General features: G+C 40.9%; 1 protein-coding gene across 1 annotated transcript; it reads right to left on the minus strand.

The window, feature by feature from the left end:
• Positions 1-1,321: 1,321 nt before the first annotated feature.
• Positions 1,322-12,114, minus strand: LOC104696802 (neuropeptide Y receptor type 4-2-like). The gene is made up of 2 exons (XM_010411292.4): positions 11,960-12,114; positions 1,322-6,358 (listed from the first exon to the last, which is right to left on the minus strand). Exon 2 carries the CDS (start codon positions 6,240-6,242, stop codon positions 5,109-5,111), a length of 1,134 nt encoding a protein of 377 aa, XP_010409594.1. The 5' UTR covers positions 6,243-6,358; positions 11,960-12,114; the 3' UTR covers positions 1,322-5,108.
• Positions 12,115-15,582: the final 3,468 nt, after the last annotated feature.

The raw sequence follows: 15,582 nt of genomic DNA on the forward strand, positions 1-15,582 counted from the left end.
GTGTTATATCTGGTAATCTGGTATATCTGGTGTTGCAATTTCTATTCAACAAAATACTTTCTATCATATGTGATGAATAATATAGCACAATTTAACTGAGTGGTTTTTTACGAAGGGGTGGTGGGTCTCATCAATTAAAGTTCTATAAAGAAAAAACAAAAGGTAGGCATTTCTGGAATTAAATTTCAACACAAGTTTCCATCTTATGATCTCTGTGCTGCTACTGGGCTTCATATAAGCATTTATTGGAAGGACAACAAACCAATTCTGACTAAGGTCTAATGAGCATTGTCTGGCAGGAAAGGCATAGTACAGAAGTATAAATCTCAGGCTTATTCTGTTCATGACTTTCTGAGTTCAAAGAAGTGACTTTATAGAGCAAACTGAGAAAGGGAGGGAAGATCATAAAAGCTCTGTGGATTTTGATGCTCATACAATGTAAACTCAGATTACATATCGTGCTAAGCATCAACAATTTACATTGAAATCAATACTGGTCTGAAAATCAGGTCAGCATTTCATCAATAAGAAACTTGAAGAGAATGGCCTGTAAAATGAAATGCCAGGTGATCTTGTGAGAAGACACATAGGTCAAAGCAAAAGAATCTCTCAAGAGGTCCTCAGGATATGACATCTTATCCCACAATAATCTCTCACAGACTATCAGGCCTCAGATGTGTGGGCACCCCGTGTCTGCACGCAGCAAACCTGCAGATGTGCTGCAGATGTGACTGATGGCTGTCACAACATTGCTACCAACCACTGTAGCAGGTTATGCCACACACCACCAATCCAGGCTGGCAGATACTGCTATTGCACTCTTCCCTCGTGTGTGCAAGTGTAATAAACCAAACCTGGTTATAGCACAATCTGCAGTCATTTCTGGTACCTTGGTTTACTTTCTGTCAAGTAACCCAGGTAACCCAGGTCAGAGAAATTTACCCATACTTTTAACCCAGGCAAAGCATTTTATGAAGGTCAGTAAAATGCTGTTTTAGCAACATTTGTTGTTGAAACCAACAACATTGGTTTTCATCCCAGCAGTGTCACTTACTTTATGGGTGTGGTTCTGGTCAGGGTTCAGGACAGTGTGCCACATAGGACCCAGCTTCCTGTGCAATCTGAAAAGTCTGTGAAGATGATTTGAGTTCTGGCATCAGAATCTTCCAATGTTCCACGTTGAATTTTTGGTACTTGCCTGTCCTCCATTGTTGGCTGCACTGCACCATTGTCCTTAGGAATTATGAGTCAAATTATTAATCCTGCATATATCAGTGGCTCTTATCACACAATACACTTGTTTCCTCTTGACAAACAGTAGTTGAGGACTAAATCTTATGTATTTTATACTATGAAGAGTATTACATCATTTTACAGAAGCAGGCACAGAGAAGTGACACAGACAATATTACTTTATTTGTTATTTTAAGACTCCCTGCAGTGTGCTACTTATATCACAGAAATAAGTTGTTCTCTTGCTCTGAAAACCTTACTGTCTTCTTATAATGTGTCACAGGAGGCAAGATTATGAAGAACTTTTTTAGAAAAAGGCAATGTAAGGTCTTAAAATTGTGTGAACTCATGATTTGCACAACTCCTGCCTATTTCTTCAACATTGCTTTTGTGACTCAGTAGCAGAACTTTAAAGAGTATACCCAAAACCATCACTGTGTACAATGAACACAAAAATGCTCAATGCTTCTTACATATGAACACTATATGCGATTTACAGATGGATAAGACGTATGTAAACTGTTTCTGTTCTGTTACCTTCTGCTGGGACCAAAGAAACCTAGCCTCCCTTGGCTGCATAAAGCCTCAAAGTGACAAATAAAATGGCTCTTTCAACCATGCAGGCATAATTGCACCCAGCCTTGTGACTTTGCCTTCAAAAGGAATGGGGAACAGTTGCTACAGCAGTTCTTAAAACCTAAGAGGGTAATATCCTCTACTGCATTTGGGTATAGCAGCAGAAGCCTTGGTGTATGCACAGAATGAGGAAGTGGTACAGGCACCTTTCCTGTTACATATTCAGTCCTTTGGTACCTGGATATATTTGTTTTTCTGGGTTTACTTTAAAGTTTATTTATTACTTAGGAAATTTTAGAGGTTGAAAAACACATGTCTCAGGATGGTATGTAAGTAGATGGATAGACTGCAGCTGGCTGGGAGTTCTGAGGATCTGCATTTTTGCAGTTAGATGTATGGGTGAAATTTGGTGGCTTTTAGTGTTTAAATCCTATAATTTATCCAGTCCAAAGTCAGTTAGCAATAAACAGTAGTTTACTCCAAACTTGACACTTCCTTTAATCATGAGAGGAAGATAACATCCATTTGTGCTTCTCTGTGTTAGTGTAAAGTTGGATCTGCTTGCTTTATGTATCTACTTGTGTTCATGGAAACAAATGGCCACGTGAATTACAGTTAAACAGAGTGCCAGATCTTGCTCATATTTCTACCCTTTGCAGGAAGAACTCAGATCTGACACACAGTGCCAGTGCGTAGCTCGAGTGGCAGGTCTCTGATGAACTGTAATAGCTTTACCAAAAATTTTCACTCAGAACTAGTGACAAAGACAGGTTCATGGAAGTACAAATCCTAAAGGTAATTATATTTCCATTTAAGACACTGGTGCTTGAAAAGTTATGTACTTAAGACCAAATATCAGGTAATTTTCTGTGTTTGTGTTTAGCAGAGTATTCTTACAATAGCTTGACACACATCTTAGCTAGTTAAATGCTGACATTCTAACAGTGCAAAAAACAGACAGAATTACTCAATTACTTAAATTGATTCTAAATACAAAACAATGACAAAGTTGAAACAATATTTAAGCCCTGAAGTAATATAGCACAGTTTTGATATAACCACAGAGGAGCTGTGTTTTGTGCTACTCAGCATCCCATGGAGGTTTTGGCTACAGTAGCAAGTTTTAAGATGTATCTAAGATAAAATGAGAGTCCTCCTGTTCTGTGTTTCTAGTAGATTCAATGTCCAGTCTAGAAATCACATTGCATGAAAACTAATCAAGAGAAACAAGTTCTCATCATAGCATGGCAAGTAACAAAGGAAAAAAAAAGAAAGCAGAAGTCCATTTGAAAAAAGCAAAAATGTCTTGCCACATAGTTGAGGAAGATACAAAAGGTAACCACACACGAAGTCTCTTACTAAGATATACAGGTTCTGGCCAGAATTACAAGGGTGGCTGCATCAAAAAAGCTTCTGCCTCAGGATTCTGCACACAAGAATTCAAAGCTGAACTTCAAGTTTTACCACTGAAATCTGTGCACACAGCTCATGGCAAGGGGTTAACTCTTATTTCTGCCAGCTGGGGATATGATCTCGTCCTTACTGATAGCTCTTGCTGCCTTATAGCATAGAGTTTAGCTCTTGTGCTCAGATACTCCGTTCAGCATCCTGTCAGTTCACAGCATGGGGAGAAGTCTTTTCTTCACCTAACTTTATACCAATTTGTCTAACCAGAGATCTGCCAGCTAAGGAATTTCTAGTTGTTTGCATAACTATACACTGGATATCTTCAACTCCATGCAAACCCACTGACTGCAACAAGTAACCACCGCTTCTCATAGCGCAATTCATGTTGGAAATTACCTCAGGTGACCACCAAGTCCAGTCTTCTGCTAAGGTTAGTTTAACAAATCAGGACAGAATACACTTCAATATTTCATTAGCATTGAACTGGTTGGTCTCCTTTTTGCATTTGCTACCTGGTTTTTTTTTTAATCTATACCTCAGTATGGCCTTCTTGGGAATGCCTTGGTTTCTCAGTAGTCACTGAGCAATTTCTCTGGCTCCAGAGGTTAAAATGAGTTTGTAGTTTGTAGGTTTCATGAACAAAGGCTACAAATAACACACGTGAAAAAATACGACTCTCATCTTAGTAGAGCAATTGACAGTACTACCTATTTACATGCAGCTTGGCTTCAGCCTGACCTGGATTCCACCTGTGTGTTTTGATTGACCTTGTAGTGTTTTGTTGGAATTTCAGCTCTGTTGCTGATGTCAGCCAGTGGGACTGATACCTGACATCTGGTTTTATTTTTTAAGAAAACTGAAATCCTCCATGCATATGCTTATTTCTTTGAAGTATATCCACTCTGGAAACACATGATTTCCACAAACAGGTTTTCATGCTCATTCTGACCTTCTGAATTAGATACTTTGCAGTTAAAGTACCAAGAAGATGCTGAAGCAGAATGACATGTTGCTACCAAGTCCTGGAACAACTCCTGTAATCTGGCCATCTTGTACCATCATGGCATGAAGTTTCAGCATTGCAGAGCTTTATAATGACAGCAGTGGGAACGACAAATTCAACAAGACTCATTTCCATGTAGATCTACAACTGTTTTTATGTGCTTAAAAATAGTTCTCAGTATCATCTCAATGCATTTTGAGTTTAATCCACTGAATAACATTTTCATTTACTGCCATCCTTCATAAGTGACTGTCTTTTTACATACCAGGGTCCTTGTTCTTTGTCCCTACTTGCAGAGGCAATGACTATTCTCAAGCCTATGGCAGAGAGTGAAGTTTCATAGAAACAGGCAGTTGTTTTATGTGAAGATCTGCTGAAAGATTACTGTTATTTGATGGGCTGTGAGAGGTGGTAAAGCAAAAAAAAATTTAGATATTTACATATCTCTGTTCCACTGGTGTGTCAGCTGTGCATAAAAATCTTTCTAATACTGAAAGAGTCTTCTCCAACACAACTTTTGGCAGCCTGCATCACTGAAACTGGAAATCTGGTTTTCTACTGCAGCCATGGTAGAGATATGAGCTTAGCTGATTAACCCTATGTCAGCCTCTCTGCAGCCACTTAGAGCTTAGTTACTGATCTTAGAGCAGCTGCTTATACATCAGCCCAGTCTCCTCAGTGTCAGTACCACCTCATTGACATGAAAACCTTGTGCACCACAGCAGCAACTGTAAACATTTGCAACATTACTTTGCCTGTTCTTCCAAAAATCAGATAGTGATGGGCTCCTGTTCAAATTCCAGCTGTGGCATCACCAGTTGCTTTATATACCCACAGGTAATAACTGGTGTGGGGTGTCACTGCACCCTTCTGAAATGTTTTCTGCTTGTTAAATAGAATTGTGTCTGCAGTTCAACATCAGAGAGCCTTTGGAAATTTCGGTCTGCATGGTGGATAAAGGCAAATGATCATATTCTTCCGTTGAGGCAGTTACTGAATTATGCTGGCAGCTCAGAATCAGTGACTTCACTTCTTTTTTGAAGTTGCTGTTTAGGAAACCATAGATAACAGGGTTGACACAGGTGGAAGCCATAGCTACCAGGTGGCACAATGAGAAGATCAGGTTGTGGTGGCAAGGCGAAATGATTTTGTAATTCCAGTCCACGATGGTGTTGAAAACATGCAGTGGTAGCCAGCAAACAGCAAAAGCAGCAACCATGGACGCTAACAAAATGTTTATCCTTCTCAGCTGGACTGCTCGGTTGCTGTACTCACTCTTCTCGAACATGTCCTTCCTCTTCTGCAGGCGTAAGTAGATACGCAGGTAGCAAAGGATAATGAAGAACAGAGGGATGCAATACTGCAAGAGCAGTAAAGTGGTAGTGTAGATAAGTTTATGCTGCTCAGAAGGCCACGAGTTGATACATATTGCCTTATCAGTGGAAAAATTCATGAAGTGTGAGAGCTGCTCATACAACTCATTAGACAACACGGATGTGGTCAGAAAGGGTAGGGACATGAGACATGCTAAAGTCCAAATTACTCCAATTCCTAGATAGGCTTGGGAGGTATTTGGCCTCCAGCCAGTGGGGTTTATGATGAGCTGGTGTCTTTCTAGAGCAATAAGGACAAGGGAAAGGATTGACACTGTTACCGTTGTGCACTGAGTGAAAGAGGTCATTTTGCACATGACTTCTCCAAATATCCAGTAGTCCATCATGGTGTAAACAACGGTGAAAGGCAGGCAGACAAGACACATAAACAAGTCTGAAATTATTAAGTTGGAAATTAGGATATTGGTGACATTGGCCTTTTCCTTCTGCCTGGCAATGACAGCAATCAGACAGATGTTTCCCACAATGCCCAGAACAGTCTCCAAGCTGTAAGAGGTGGCCAGAAAGACAGTAAGGTCAGTGATGTTCATGCACTGATTAGAAATGTTCATAGGAAAGCTTCGGCTTGAGCTCCAGTTCTTGCTGCTCAGGAAATGAAAAACATCATTAACAGCCCTTGTCTTATTCATCCTGAATCCCAAAATATTTATCCAAAAGGGTGGTAGTCAAACACAGTCTGAGTATTCTGGAGCCACCCTAAAAGCGTTATATCTGTTCTGTCTGGCTGTGGAAGGTCCGGGTATATCTGCAAAGGAAAGGAAAAGAAAAAATATGTTTAGTTACGCTGCAAGAAATTAGTCAAAAGGATAAGGAGGGAGACAGGGAAGCAAATGTCAGGGATTCTGTGTATATTCTGCAGCTCCCTCTTACACAGTTCATTAGATCATAAAATGGAGCCCTTTGCTACACTGTGGTATGAAAGTCTGTGCAACTCTATTGAATTATGACCATGTTTATTCATTGTGAGGTTGTCCCATGGATTTAAGAACATCTTAACTTCATTATTTAACTCAGTGCAGTATCTTGAACATCATTAATGCAGTAGAGTGGTGATACAAGAAAACCAGATCAAAATCCACCCCGGGGTGCAATTCTGGTTTTGCAAGGTTCTGATCCAAAACTGGGCAGGGGATATTGTGAAGCTGCATTTACCTTCAGCTGAGCTAAACATCAGTGTGAAAGCAGGGCATATCAGGTGCATAAAGCCAACATTAAAATATCTTATGTGAGTTAATCTGTGAAATGCGTTTGTAATTGCAGCCAGAATTCACATTTGTGCGAGAAAATCACCATGCAAAAATGCAGGCTCATTCTCTGGAAGGATATCATGGGACAATTTTTTTAAAGTCTAAAATAATTCAAAATAATTTCAACATTTTCCAGCTTCTACACAGCTGTGATAGGTCATGGGAACTGCAGTCCAAATTTCTTGCTTCCTCATTCCGGATGAACTCCAGTGCCCATGAAGCATTGATATCTCCCCTAACATGGCCATGTCGGGGTTTATCAGATATAGAGACCAGTGCCCTGATCTTGGCTTTAAGAGTGATTGATTTGATAATGTCTTTTAATTCCTTCTGGGAAGATTTTTATTGATTCTCCCTCAGTATAATTTTGCTTTTATTTTCACAAGCTGTAAAAGCACCTTCTATCTGCTAGATAGTGTTCCTGCACAGATAGATAGGTCTGCTGCTTAATCACCGCTGCAAGACCTGAGCTGGGACTTTCAGTGGAGTTCAGGGAGCTGAACCCATGGAGTTAATTGGTGCTGCATACTTTTGGAAATCTCAGTCACAGGACTGCCTCGACTCTCCCAGATGATTCCTGTGAGCCATAGCAAAGGCTGCTTTATAATCCTGACCCTTGAGTCCAAATCCTCTGTGTCCAGGAATCAAAGTAAAAAAATCTGACTCTGCTGGGAGTTCTCATCAGGCCAGAGGCAGTTTCATTCTGTACAAAGGCTTGTTGTATGAAAAGTAAATAAATACTCGGGGAATGACACTATTTAACCACTGCATGACCCTTTCCTCAATGATAAAATGTCACTCAAGTTCATGGGGTTGTGAAAAATGTCTGAGCTTCAGAAAAAACAACTGATCTAGGTATAAATACATAAATAACATGGTATAGTGAGCTTATCATTTCATTTGAGTAGCATTTATTGCTGAACAACTGCATGCCCAAAGATAACCAGTACTGTTCAAAAAAGCACACACTATCCTACATCTTTTCCTTTGCCTTATCTTTCCCATTATGAATTTCGTTGTTTCTAGAGATGTTGCCTCTCAGGAACTAAAGAAAGCAATAGTGTGCAGTAAATAAAAAGATGCTTTGGATTCACTGTTCTGCTTGATCAGCAAAAGTAAATGAGTACGGTAAATTCTTCTGTTGCTTTGCTAGACCTGTTGATTTATCTCACTGTATCTCTCTATATCTTTCTGTCATCTATCTGTATCCATCTGAGACAGTCAAGATAGTCACACAAGCAAAATATAGTAGCCCTTTCTTTCTCATAGTCTTTCATTTCCTCAGTAGTTGAGGAAATGAATTTCCAGTTGAGGAAATGTCCCTCTTAATTAAAGAGGGACAAAGAAAATTTTCCAAATTGAGGATATAGGTGTGACTCCTTCCGTCCACTCACTTTTGTGTTGTTGCCTAATCCGTGTGAACAGATTGATTCATTTTCTGGAAGAAAAAGAAGAGGCAATGGTGACGTATAGATTCCATGTTCACATATGGGGAGGGTATGGTGGTCTGTTTCAGTGTGCAAATGAATACAGAGTGAAAAACCATCAACCAGCCCCATAGCTTCTAATGATTGCTGGCCAGTGGAGACGCTGCAAGTGAAACAGAGCAAAGGGATCAGCAGCCTGCAACATTATTTTTTACCAGTCAGAAGAGATAAGTCTTGGCATTTGGACAGGACAAACAGATTTTGCTGTAAACAAAACACATGAGCTTTTACTACGGTCCCAGCCTCATGTCCTTAGCTACAGTATCCTTGACAACAAACACATGATTCTCTTTTGTTGCTTGAAAAATATGAAAATATGTGCAGTTATTACAAACATCTGTGTCCCATGGAGTAAGCCCTCTGAAGGGTCCCAGACACTTTCGGACACGCTGAGGCATCAGCAAGAACTAATAATGCTGAAGCAAAAAAAAAAGGAGGTGGTGGAGCCACCTGAAAAGCAGAAGCCAGATCCCACAGGTTTATGGGGCACATTTCCAAGAAAAATACCAAAGGCGGAGCGTGGCTGTGAGTTTGGCACTGATGGTAAGTGTGGTGGGGATAAAGAGCATCTCTGAAGGCTCTTCAATGTGTACTGTTGGGTTAGGAGCTCCCTTTCTTTTAACACCTTGTATTCTATGGTGTCGCCCACCAGGTGACTGGCAGGCACTTCCGGGGCATTCAGTCTTATGGTACTGCCCAGAGGCAAATAAGGAATTATCACCCCCTTATCACAGATAAGGGGACTGTGAGAGGAAGATGGGACATGAGTTGTCCAGTGTCTCAAGGGAACCTGTGATGCACTATGAGGTGCTTTAAACCACCTGCCAACCTGATGCCTTGGGAAAAGTCAATGCCAAGATCACCTGTGTCTGTAGTGCTCTTTAACCCTTATTCCAGCAACCATAATGTAAAAGGCAGTTCCCGAAAAACAGAAAAACAAATGTTGTAGTGACTTATCCTGCACATCATTATGGTATCCTTGGGTGGCAGATCCTCAAGGATAGTTACTGCCAAATGATGTGTTTGCCTTTCAAGTTGTTTGATTGCCATTCAGCTTATCCTAAACCAAGAGCCAGTAATAAGCAATGTGTACATATTCTGTTTAGATATTTGAATCAAAGGTTAGCTAATATACCAAATCACCAGTGCAGTGGGAGCAAGGGTGTTAGTCCCCTCATTGTATTGAAAGTTTGTTGATTACCCCAGAAAACATAGCCATAAGATGATGGTCTAAGAAAAACCAGCTTTTTTTCTCCAGAAAGTGAAGCAATATGTACCTGGCTTGTAGGAATAAGAAGTATATCTCCTAAATCAGTTTGTTGAGGGAGAGAGGGGGTATGTTTTTTGTTTGTTTTCTGCTCATTTGTTTTTAAAGAAGAAAGAGGAATCCTGTTCAGAACTCTTAATGAACGTTGGGTTCAGTAACAAAAACTGAGATGTTCATGAGAGTTTCTTCTCTAGTTAATGCAGCATGAGACAGCTTCTCTAAAAAGCGTCACAAAAGTCTGCAGCAAATTAACAGGATGCAGAAGGAAGAGGAGAATGAGCTTTCAGATTTAATCTTAGTGTAAGTTAAATTCCCCACATACATCTTTTACAGACATTCGTCACTGCTGTTTGTGCTGGAAGCAAGGAAGAAGAGCAGGCAAAGTTTGGAGGGTTTGTCTTGGCAAACAGCACAGCCTTCTAAACTAACAAATGTCACTCAGCTTGTCTCAAAAAAAAAAAAGAAACCAAATTATCACTTGTCAGCTTGAAATTCTTCCCCCAGGGCTTAATCCTGTATTTCCCAGAAAAATTCCACAAATGAAAGGGAATTCTGTAGAAATGAGTCAGGGAACAAAATAAAACCCTCAGTGGGTTTCAAGGAGACTGCTAGATCATAAGTGGCTTCAAGCAGTTAATGCAGGACTGCCCTTTAGAGAGATCTCTGGACTCGAATACATCCTATGAAAAACCCCATAAAAACTTTTCTTCCTGGAGGTCAGGATAAAGCAGGGACTGCTACAGATGCTGGGCTCTATGTGCCCACTGGAAAAGGGTGGGTCATTTTTGCAAAGCTGATCATGATCATCCACTGCCTGTAATCAAATAACAGTCTCCATAGTTGTGAGGGACAGTAGAAACCAATTTCCACATCAGACATTAGTCAAAGATAAAAACATGTTTGCATTGTCTAGCTTCATTATCTGGTACTTAGAAGCACTTGCTTATCTACCTCAGAATTTAACTAGTTGCTCAAACAACTGCTGCTTTCAGTCCATAAAGCTTCTGAGAGAAGCAATTCCTAAAGACGTGGTGATTGTATCACTTATTTAAACATTTACAGCAATTACTGGGAGTAAAGCCCCTGTTGTGGGCTAGAAAAAAAGGAGCAATGGAAAGGTTCAACAGAATGCCAGAATCCATATTACAGATATTAATTGCGGTAGTGGGGACTGACTGGCAGGGGTATCCCCTTTAGGCTGCCAGTGGCATTATCTCAGTAAAGCAGTTTTGCCCCGTTTAGCCTTACATACTAAAGAAAGGTTAAAAATCACTTGGCTGTTATTACAGCTTCCCAGGAAAGCAACACTTAACTAGAAGAGGAAACATGTCACTGAGTTTGCACAGACATCCCACAGCAATGTTAAATCCATAAGGGATTTGGTACAGTGAAAGTTAATGATGGACTCTTCACCTTTTTTTGACTCTGTTTTGCAAAAATATTGGGAGCAGCTATCTTAGGTCATTAAAAAAAGCTGTATATGATAAAAATTTCTAGAACCTGCATAATTAGGGTACAGAAAAACTTGTGTATATTAATATGTTACAAGTCTATAACATAAATAGACTTACAGGTAGAATAAATATCCAGGAAAGTGAATTCTTTTTCCCCCTCTCACATCTGCATATTTTCAAGGGAAACCTTTTAGAGTTTACGAAGTTCTGTTATGAGTTAATCTTCTCTGATCTTGTAGAAAGCAGGGAAGTTTTACAAAAGCATTTACTCCAACTTTTTATTTTCGGGTTAAATTCCTAACAACCTTACCAAAGACATGGAGCCAGCTCACAAAGGTAAATTGTGAATAGCAAATCAGCAGACCAGGGTAGTTAGTCCCTGATTTCTTAAGAGTAAAGGCCTTTGTGACTTTTGCTACACAAGAGAAAAAAACCCACATTTTTACAAAGGTGATTTTTACTGAAGGAAGTGGTGAATCCATAAAACATTGCAATGGGCACCTCAGTTAGTCAGGATATCTGGAGAGTGATGTGTTGTGTCCTGTCTGAAGCTGCATTGGTTGAGTAAGGACCAAGAAACCTCAGGGACTAGGAGATAAGAAGGGTTTTCCAGCGACCAGAGGCACACAGGAAGGTTCTTTCTATCACACTGCAGGGTGGCAGGGAGCACACTGAACTGCAAAGGCCCCCAAGAAGCTGCCATCTCCCTCTTGCACCCCAAAAGGTTGCAATGCCTTACTCAGTAGATACAAGGGTTGGGCCTTTCATGACAAGTCAAACTGGCTTAATTTATCAAACACAGTCACCTGCTTTTAAAATAACAGGTGATAACTTTAATATAGAGATGTGCGCTCCTGACGGTCTGAAATAGAAAATTTAGAAAATTCTTACCAGTTACTGATGGAGAGAATCACTGCTATTGCTGCACATTTCAGTTCTGGAAGAAAGCAGAAATGTTGTAGGAGCAAAATAAGATCTTCTGTGCCCTAGCAATCCAGGAGAGAAGCTCTGATGGCTGTTTCTGTAGGTAATTTGGATGGCATCTCTCTCCCTCTCCCCCTCTCTCTCCCACCCTCTTTCCTTCCCTCCCTTCAACTTAGCCAATGAATTCTGCTTTGTGATTATGGCCTGACTTTGAAGTTCTGGCTCCCTCTGCTGTTGTATAAATATACAAATTCTAGGGATAGTTGGGAGGAATAACAACTTCAGAAAAGAGCTGTGAAGTATCTGAAGCACAGCTTGCCCCCATGCTGCACATGAGTGTGATCTCAAGTGAAAACAAAGGGGCAAAATACAGACATAGAACCTAATCCTGTTCTCCTTGCTCAGGCAAGATTTCTGTAGGGCTCCAAAGAGAATTTTGCCTCATACTTATGAGACCAGTACCAGTTTTCTCAGATTTTCCATTCCACCACAGACAGATACTGAAATTTTCTTTTAGAAGGGTGCACACTGCAAGTCCTTAGATTGTGAAAGGGGTAGAGGCACATCGTTACTCAGGAAAAGAACTCAGAAAAGCTCAGGTTTTCCTGAGCTGTTATTACTCAGGAAAAGAACTCAGAAATCAAAGAGCACTGAGAAAGTTGGAAATAAAGGCGGGAAAGGGATTTGCAAAAGTGCCAGATTTCTTTCTACATGCAGGCATGTAGCATGGTAACAGAAATCAAATGTTTCAATATCAAAGTAAGCGCAAGCTCTTATGAACTAAACTAACGGTGGAAACAAATTTTATTTATACTGTATTATTTCTTTCATTTTTTCTGGTAACAGCTATTACAGATGTGATCATCTACTTCAAGAGCTTAGCAGATAGCTTTCATCATTAGAGAAATAATCAAAGCAGAAGTAGGGATATATGGTTTTTTGGCATTTCACATGTCTTATGGTGCAGAGAAGCACAGAACTGGAATCTGTATAATGAACAGTGTAAGCTGGACACTTGTCCACAGTCAAAGATTTTTAAATCAGGGATTGCTTGAGCTGCTTCTTATTTTGTGTTACTCATTTTTTTCCAGCCTCCTTTTCAGAGGCTTTATTTACCAACTAGTTTGAACCAGCACCCCATATCCCAACATTCCCCTTTCACCCAGGCACCTCAGAAGGAGACGAGCTTTTCGATCTGGCTATGGAAAGGGACATGCAAGCTGTGCTCAAGATGAGAAAGCATCAGCCCACACAGATCTTGAGCTTCTGGCCAGCTTTGCAGGAAGTAGAAGATTCTTCCTATCTTACTGGAGACAGAGGAGCTGAAATTATTTATTTGGCTGGCCTTTACACTTCTGTTTCTTCCTTAATTTATTTATCGTATGTTTATTCGTACTGCTGTTTAAAGCATTAAAGAAGGGGGGGGGAAACCATTAGGAAACAGACAGTCATTTTCCTGAGGGATATTTGGATTTGTGAAACTGTTTTCCTGTTCCCCTCAGCTGCAGCATTCCTTAGCCAGCCTTGACTTCACACCTTCCAAATATTTAAAGATATATTGTGCCACTTTTATTCTCTCAATTCAGACATTAGAGCAGAGCTTACAAACTAGCAAATAAACATCTGCTCTCTTCTTAAAGCCAATAGAAAACAGCTGTATCCCTGTTCCTGAAACACTGCTCAGGGCTCTGCTGCCCAGGAATCAGGAAATTACTTAACCACCAATATCTTGCTATGTCATCTGGGACTTTCTTCTTGATGGATATTTAGGATGAGCTTCTCTAGCAAGGTTCTGGCCTTTTTGGTGAGGTGAATGGGGCTGCATTAGAGTCCTGTTACACACATGATCTTTCAACACTGTATCCAAACTGCAGGGTGAAAACGCTTGCTATTAATAAGCTGATGTGGGAGCAGCACTTGGGTCATTCCAACCCTGCAGACATTCGTGGAGCTGGGACTTACATGCATCAGCAGCCACTGAGTGTAAGCCAAAAAATGTGATGGGGCTGGAGCTGCCAACCAGCAGCTGTCCAGACTGTAGCATAGAGGGGACAATACTGGAGCTACCTTGCAGTGAGAACAGCAGCAGCAAGACAAAGATGCCAATGCAAATTTCCTCAGGTGGGTCTGGGTTCAGCACCTTGCTACAAGGGGTTCTGGTAGTTGAGCTAGCTGGTTTGTATCGGGCCATGGTTCACTTCCCAATGGGGACTACAGAACATGAGTCTAGAGAGTCTCTGTGAGGATCCCAGCCCATTAAGACTTGAGAAATGCACAAGAGTATTTGTATGAGGGTGCATAAGAATGGAAATTCCACACTGGGAAGCAGTGTGGAAGCACTGTAGTCCCAGCTATTGCTAGTCGGGTGCTGTCAATAGACCAGTCCCGTTTGCTGTTGTTAGGGCATGGGATAAAGAAACTGTAGCTGGCATGGCATGGGGCTGTCCCAGTTCCCAGAGAGCAATAAGAAGCCTTGTTCCCATTCTCCACCCACAGCAAGTGCTCCTGTTATGAGAAGGCACTGGAAAACTGTCCTGCTTGCTCTGCAGCTGGTTACAAAAACAGTTGGACTCCATGGAGACAATGCATTTCAAGGGGGTACAGGTGCATGAAGAAATAGTTATCTCTGCTCTGGCCAAATAACTCCTTCCTGCAAGTGGTTACAGTCACAGCAAAGCCTCTACCAACCAACATTCATTGGGTGCAACTAAGCATTTCCCTGCAGTGACAGGATTGTCACAGCACTGGGATTACAGGTGGACTCTGGATGCTTTGAGGGTCTCCTCTAGTGTTCTTGTGTCGGATCTTCAGCCACATCAGCCTTCCTTGATGGAGCCCTGATATTCTGTCTCCTTCTTTCCTCTGAGCATGAAATTTCAGAGACCAATTCTGCTACAGTACATTTAGCAAATCGAATTGTGTTCCAGCATCTGGAGTCCTGCTCTCTCTGGCACTGCTAAACAGTGAGCAAACAGTATCCACAAAGAATAGTACTAGGTACTTGATGACAAAAGCATGTGGAGAAAATGTACCATGGAACAGTACATAGTCCATGTGTATGCTAAGTTTATCAGGGCTACGTGGCATCCTTGTAGATATTTCACGTAAGTTTGATTTGGCTTTATTTTGTCTGAAACTTTACCTCTTTCTGAAGCAGAATTGCTATTTTAACCATTATCCACCATTTTCAATTTGTTCATAACCTTGATTCCATTGGGAGAGCTATGAAACGGATGTAACTTCACAGGAATTTTTCTGCACTGCTTAAATGACGTTCAGAAAAGTAGCCCTGTTACTCAGGTGTCCCTAGACAGGCCCTTATAAATGAATCCCGCATTTAGGAAGCTGATAGCATTACCCCTTGTGTATGTATCTGTATCTACATCTACCTCCTTAGATATATATACACACAAATATATATGTATGCATTTATATGTAACTGGATGAAATCCTCTGATCCACCCTCCACAAGCAAAACAGTGAGGGCCCCTCTGGCATCTGTTCCTCCCAGCCTGGACGGGTCATAGCCAGATGCAGTGATGTCCATGCCACTAGCCCCAAGAAGGCACAGAGAGAAATGATCAAAGAGA

This window comes from Corvus cornix, chromosome 6, assembly GCF_000738735.6.
Source record: "Corvus cornix cornix isolate S_Up_H32 chromosome 6, ASM73873v5, whole genome shotgun sequence".
NCBI classification, from domain to species: Eukaryota; Metazoa; Chordata; class Aves; order Passeriformes; family Corvidae; genus Corvus; species Corvus cornix.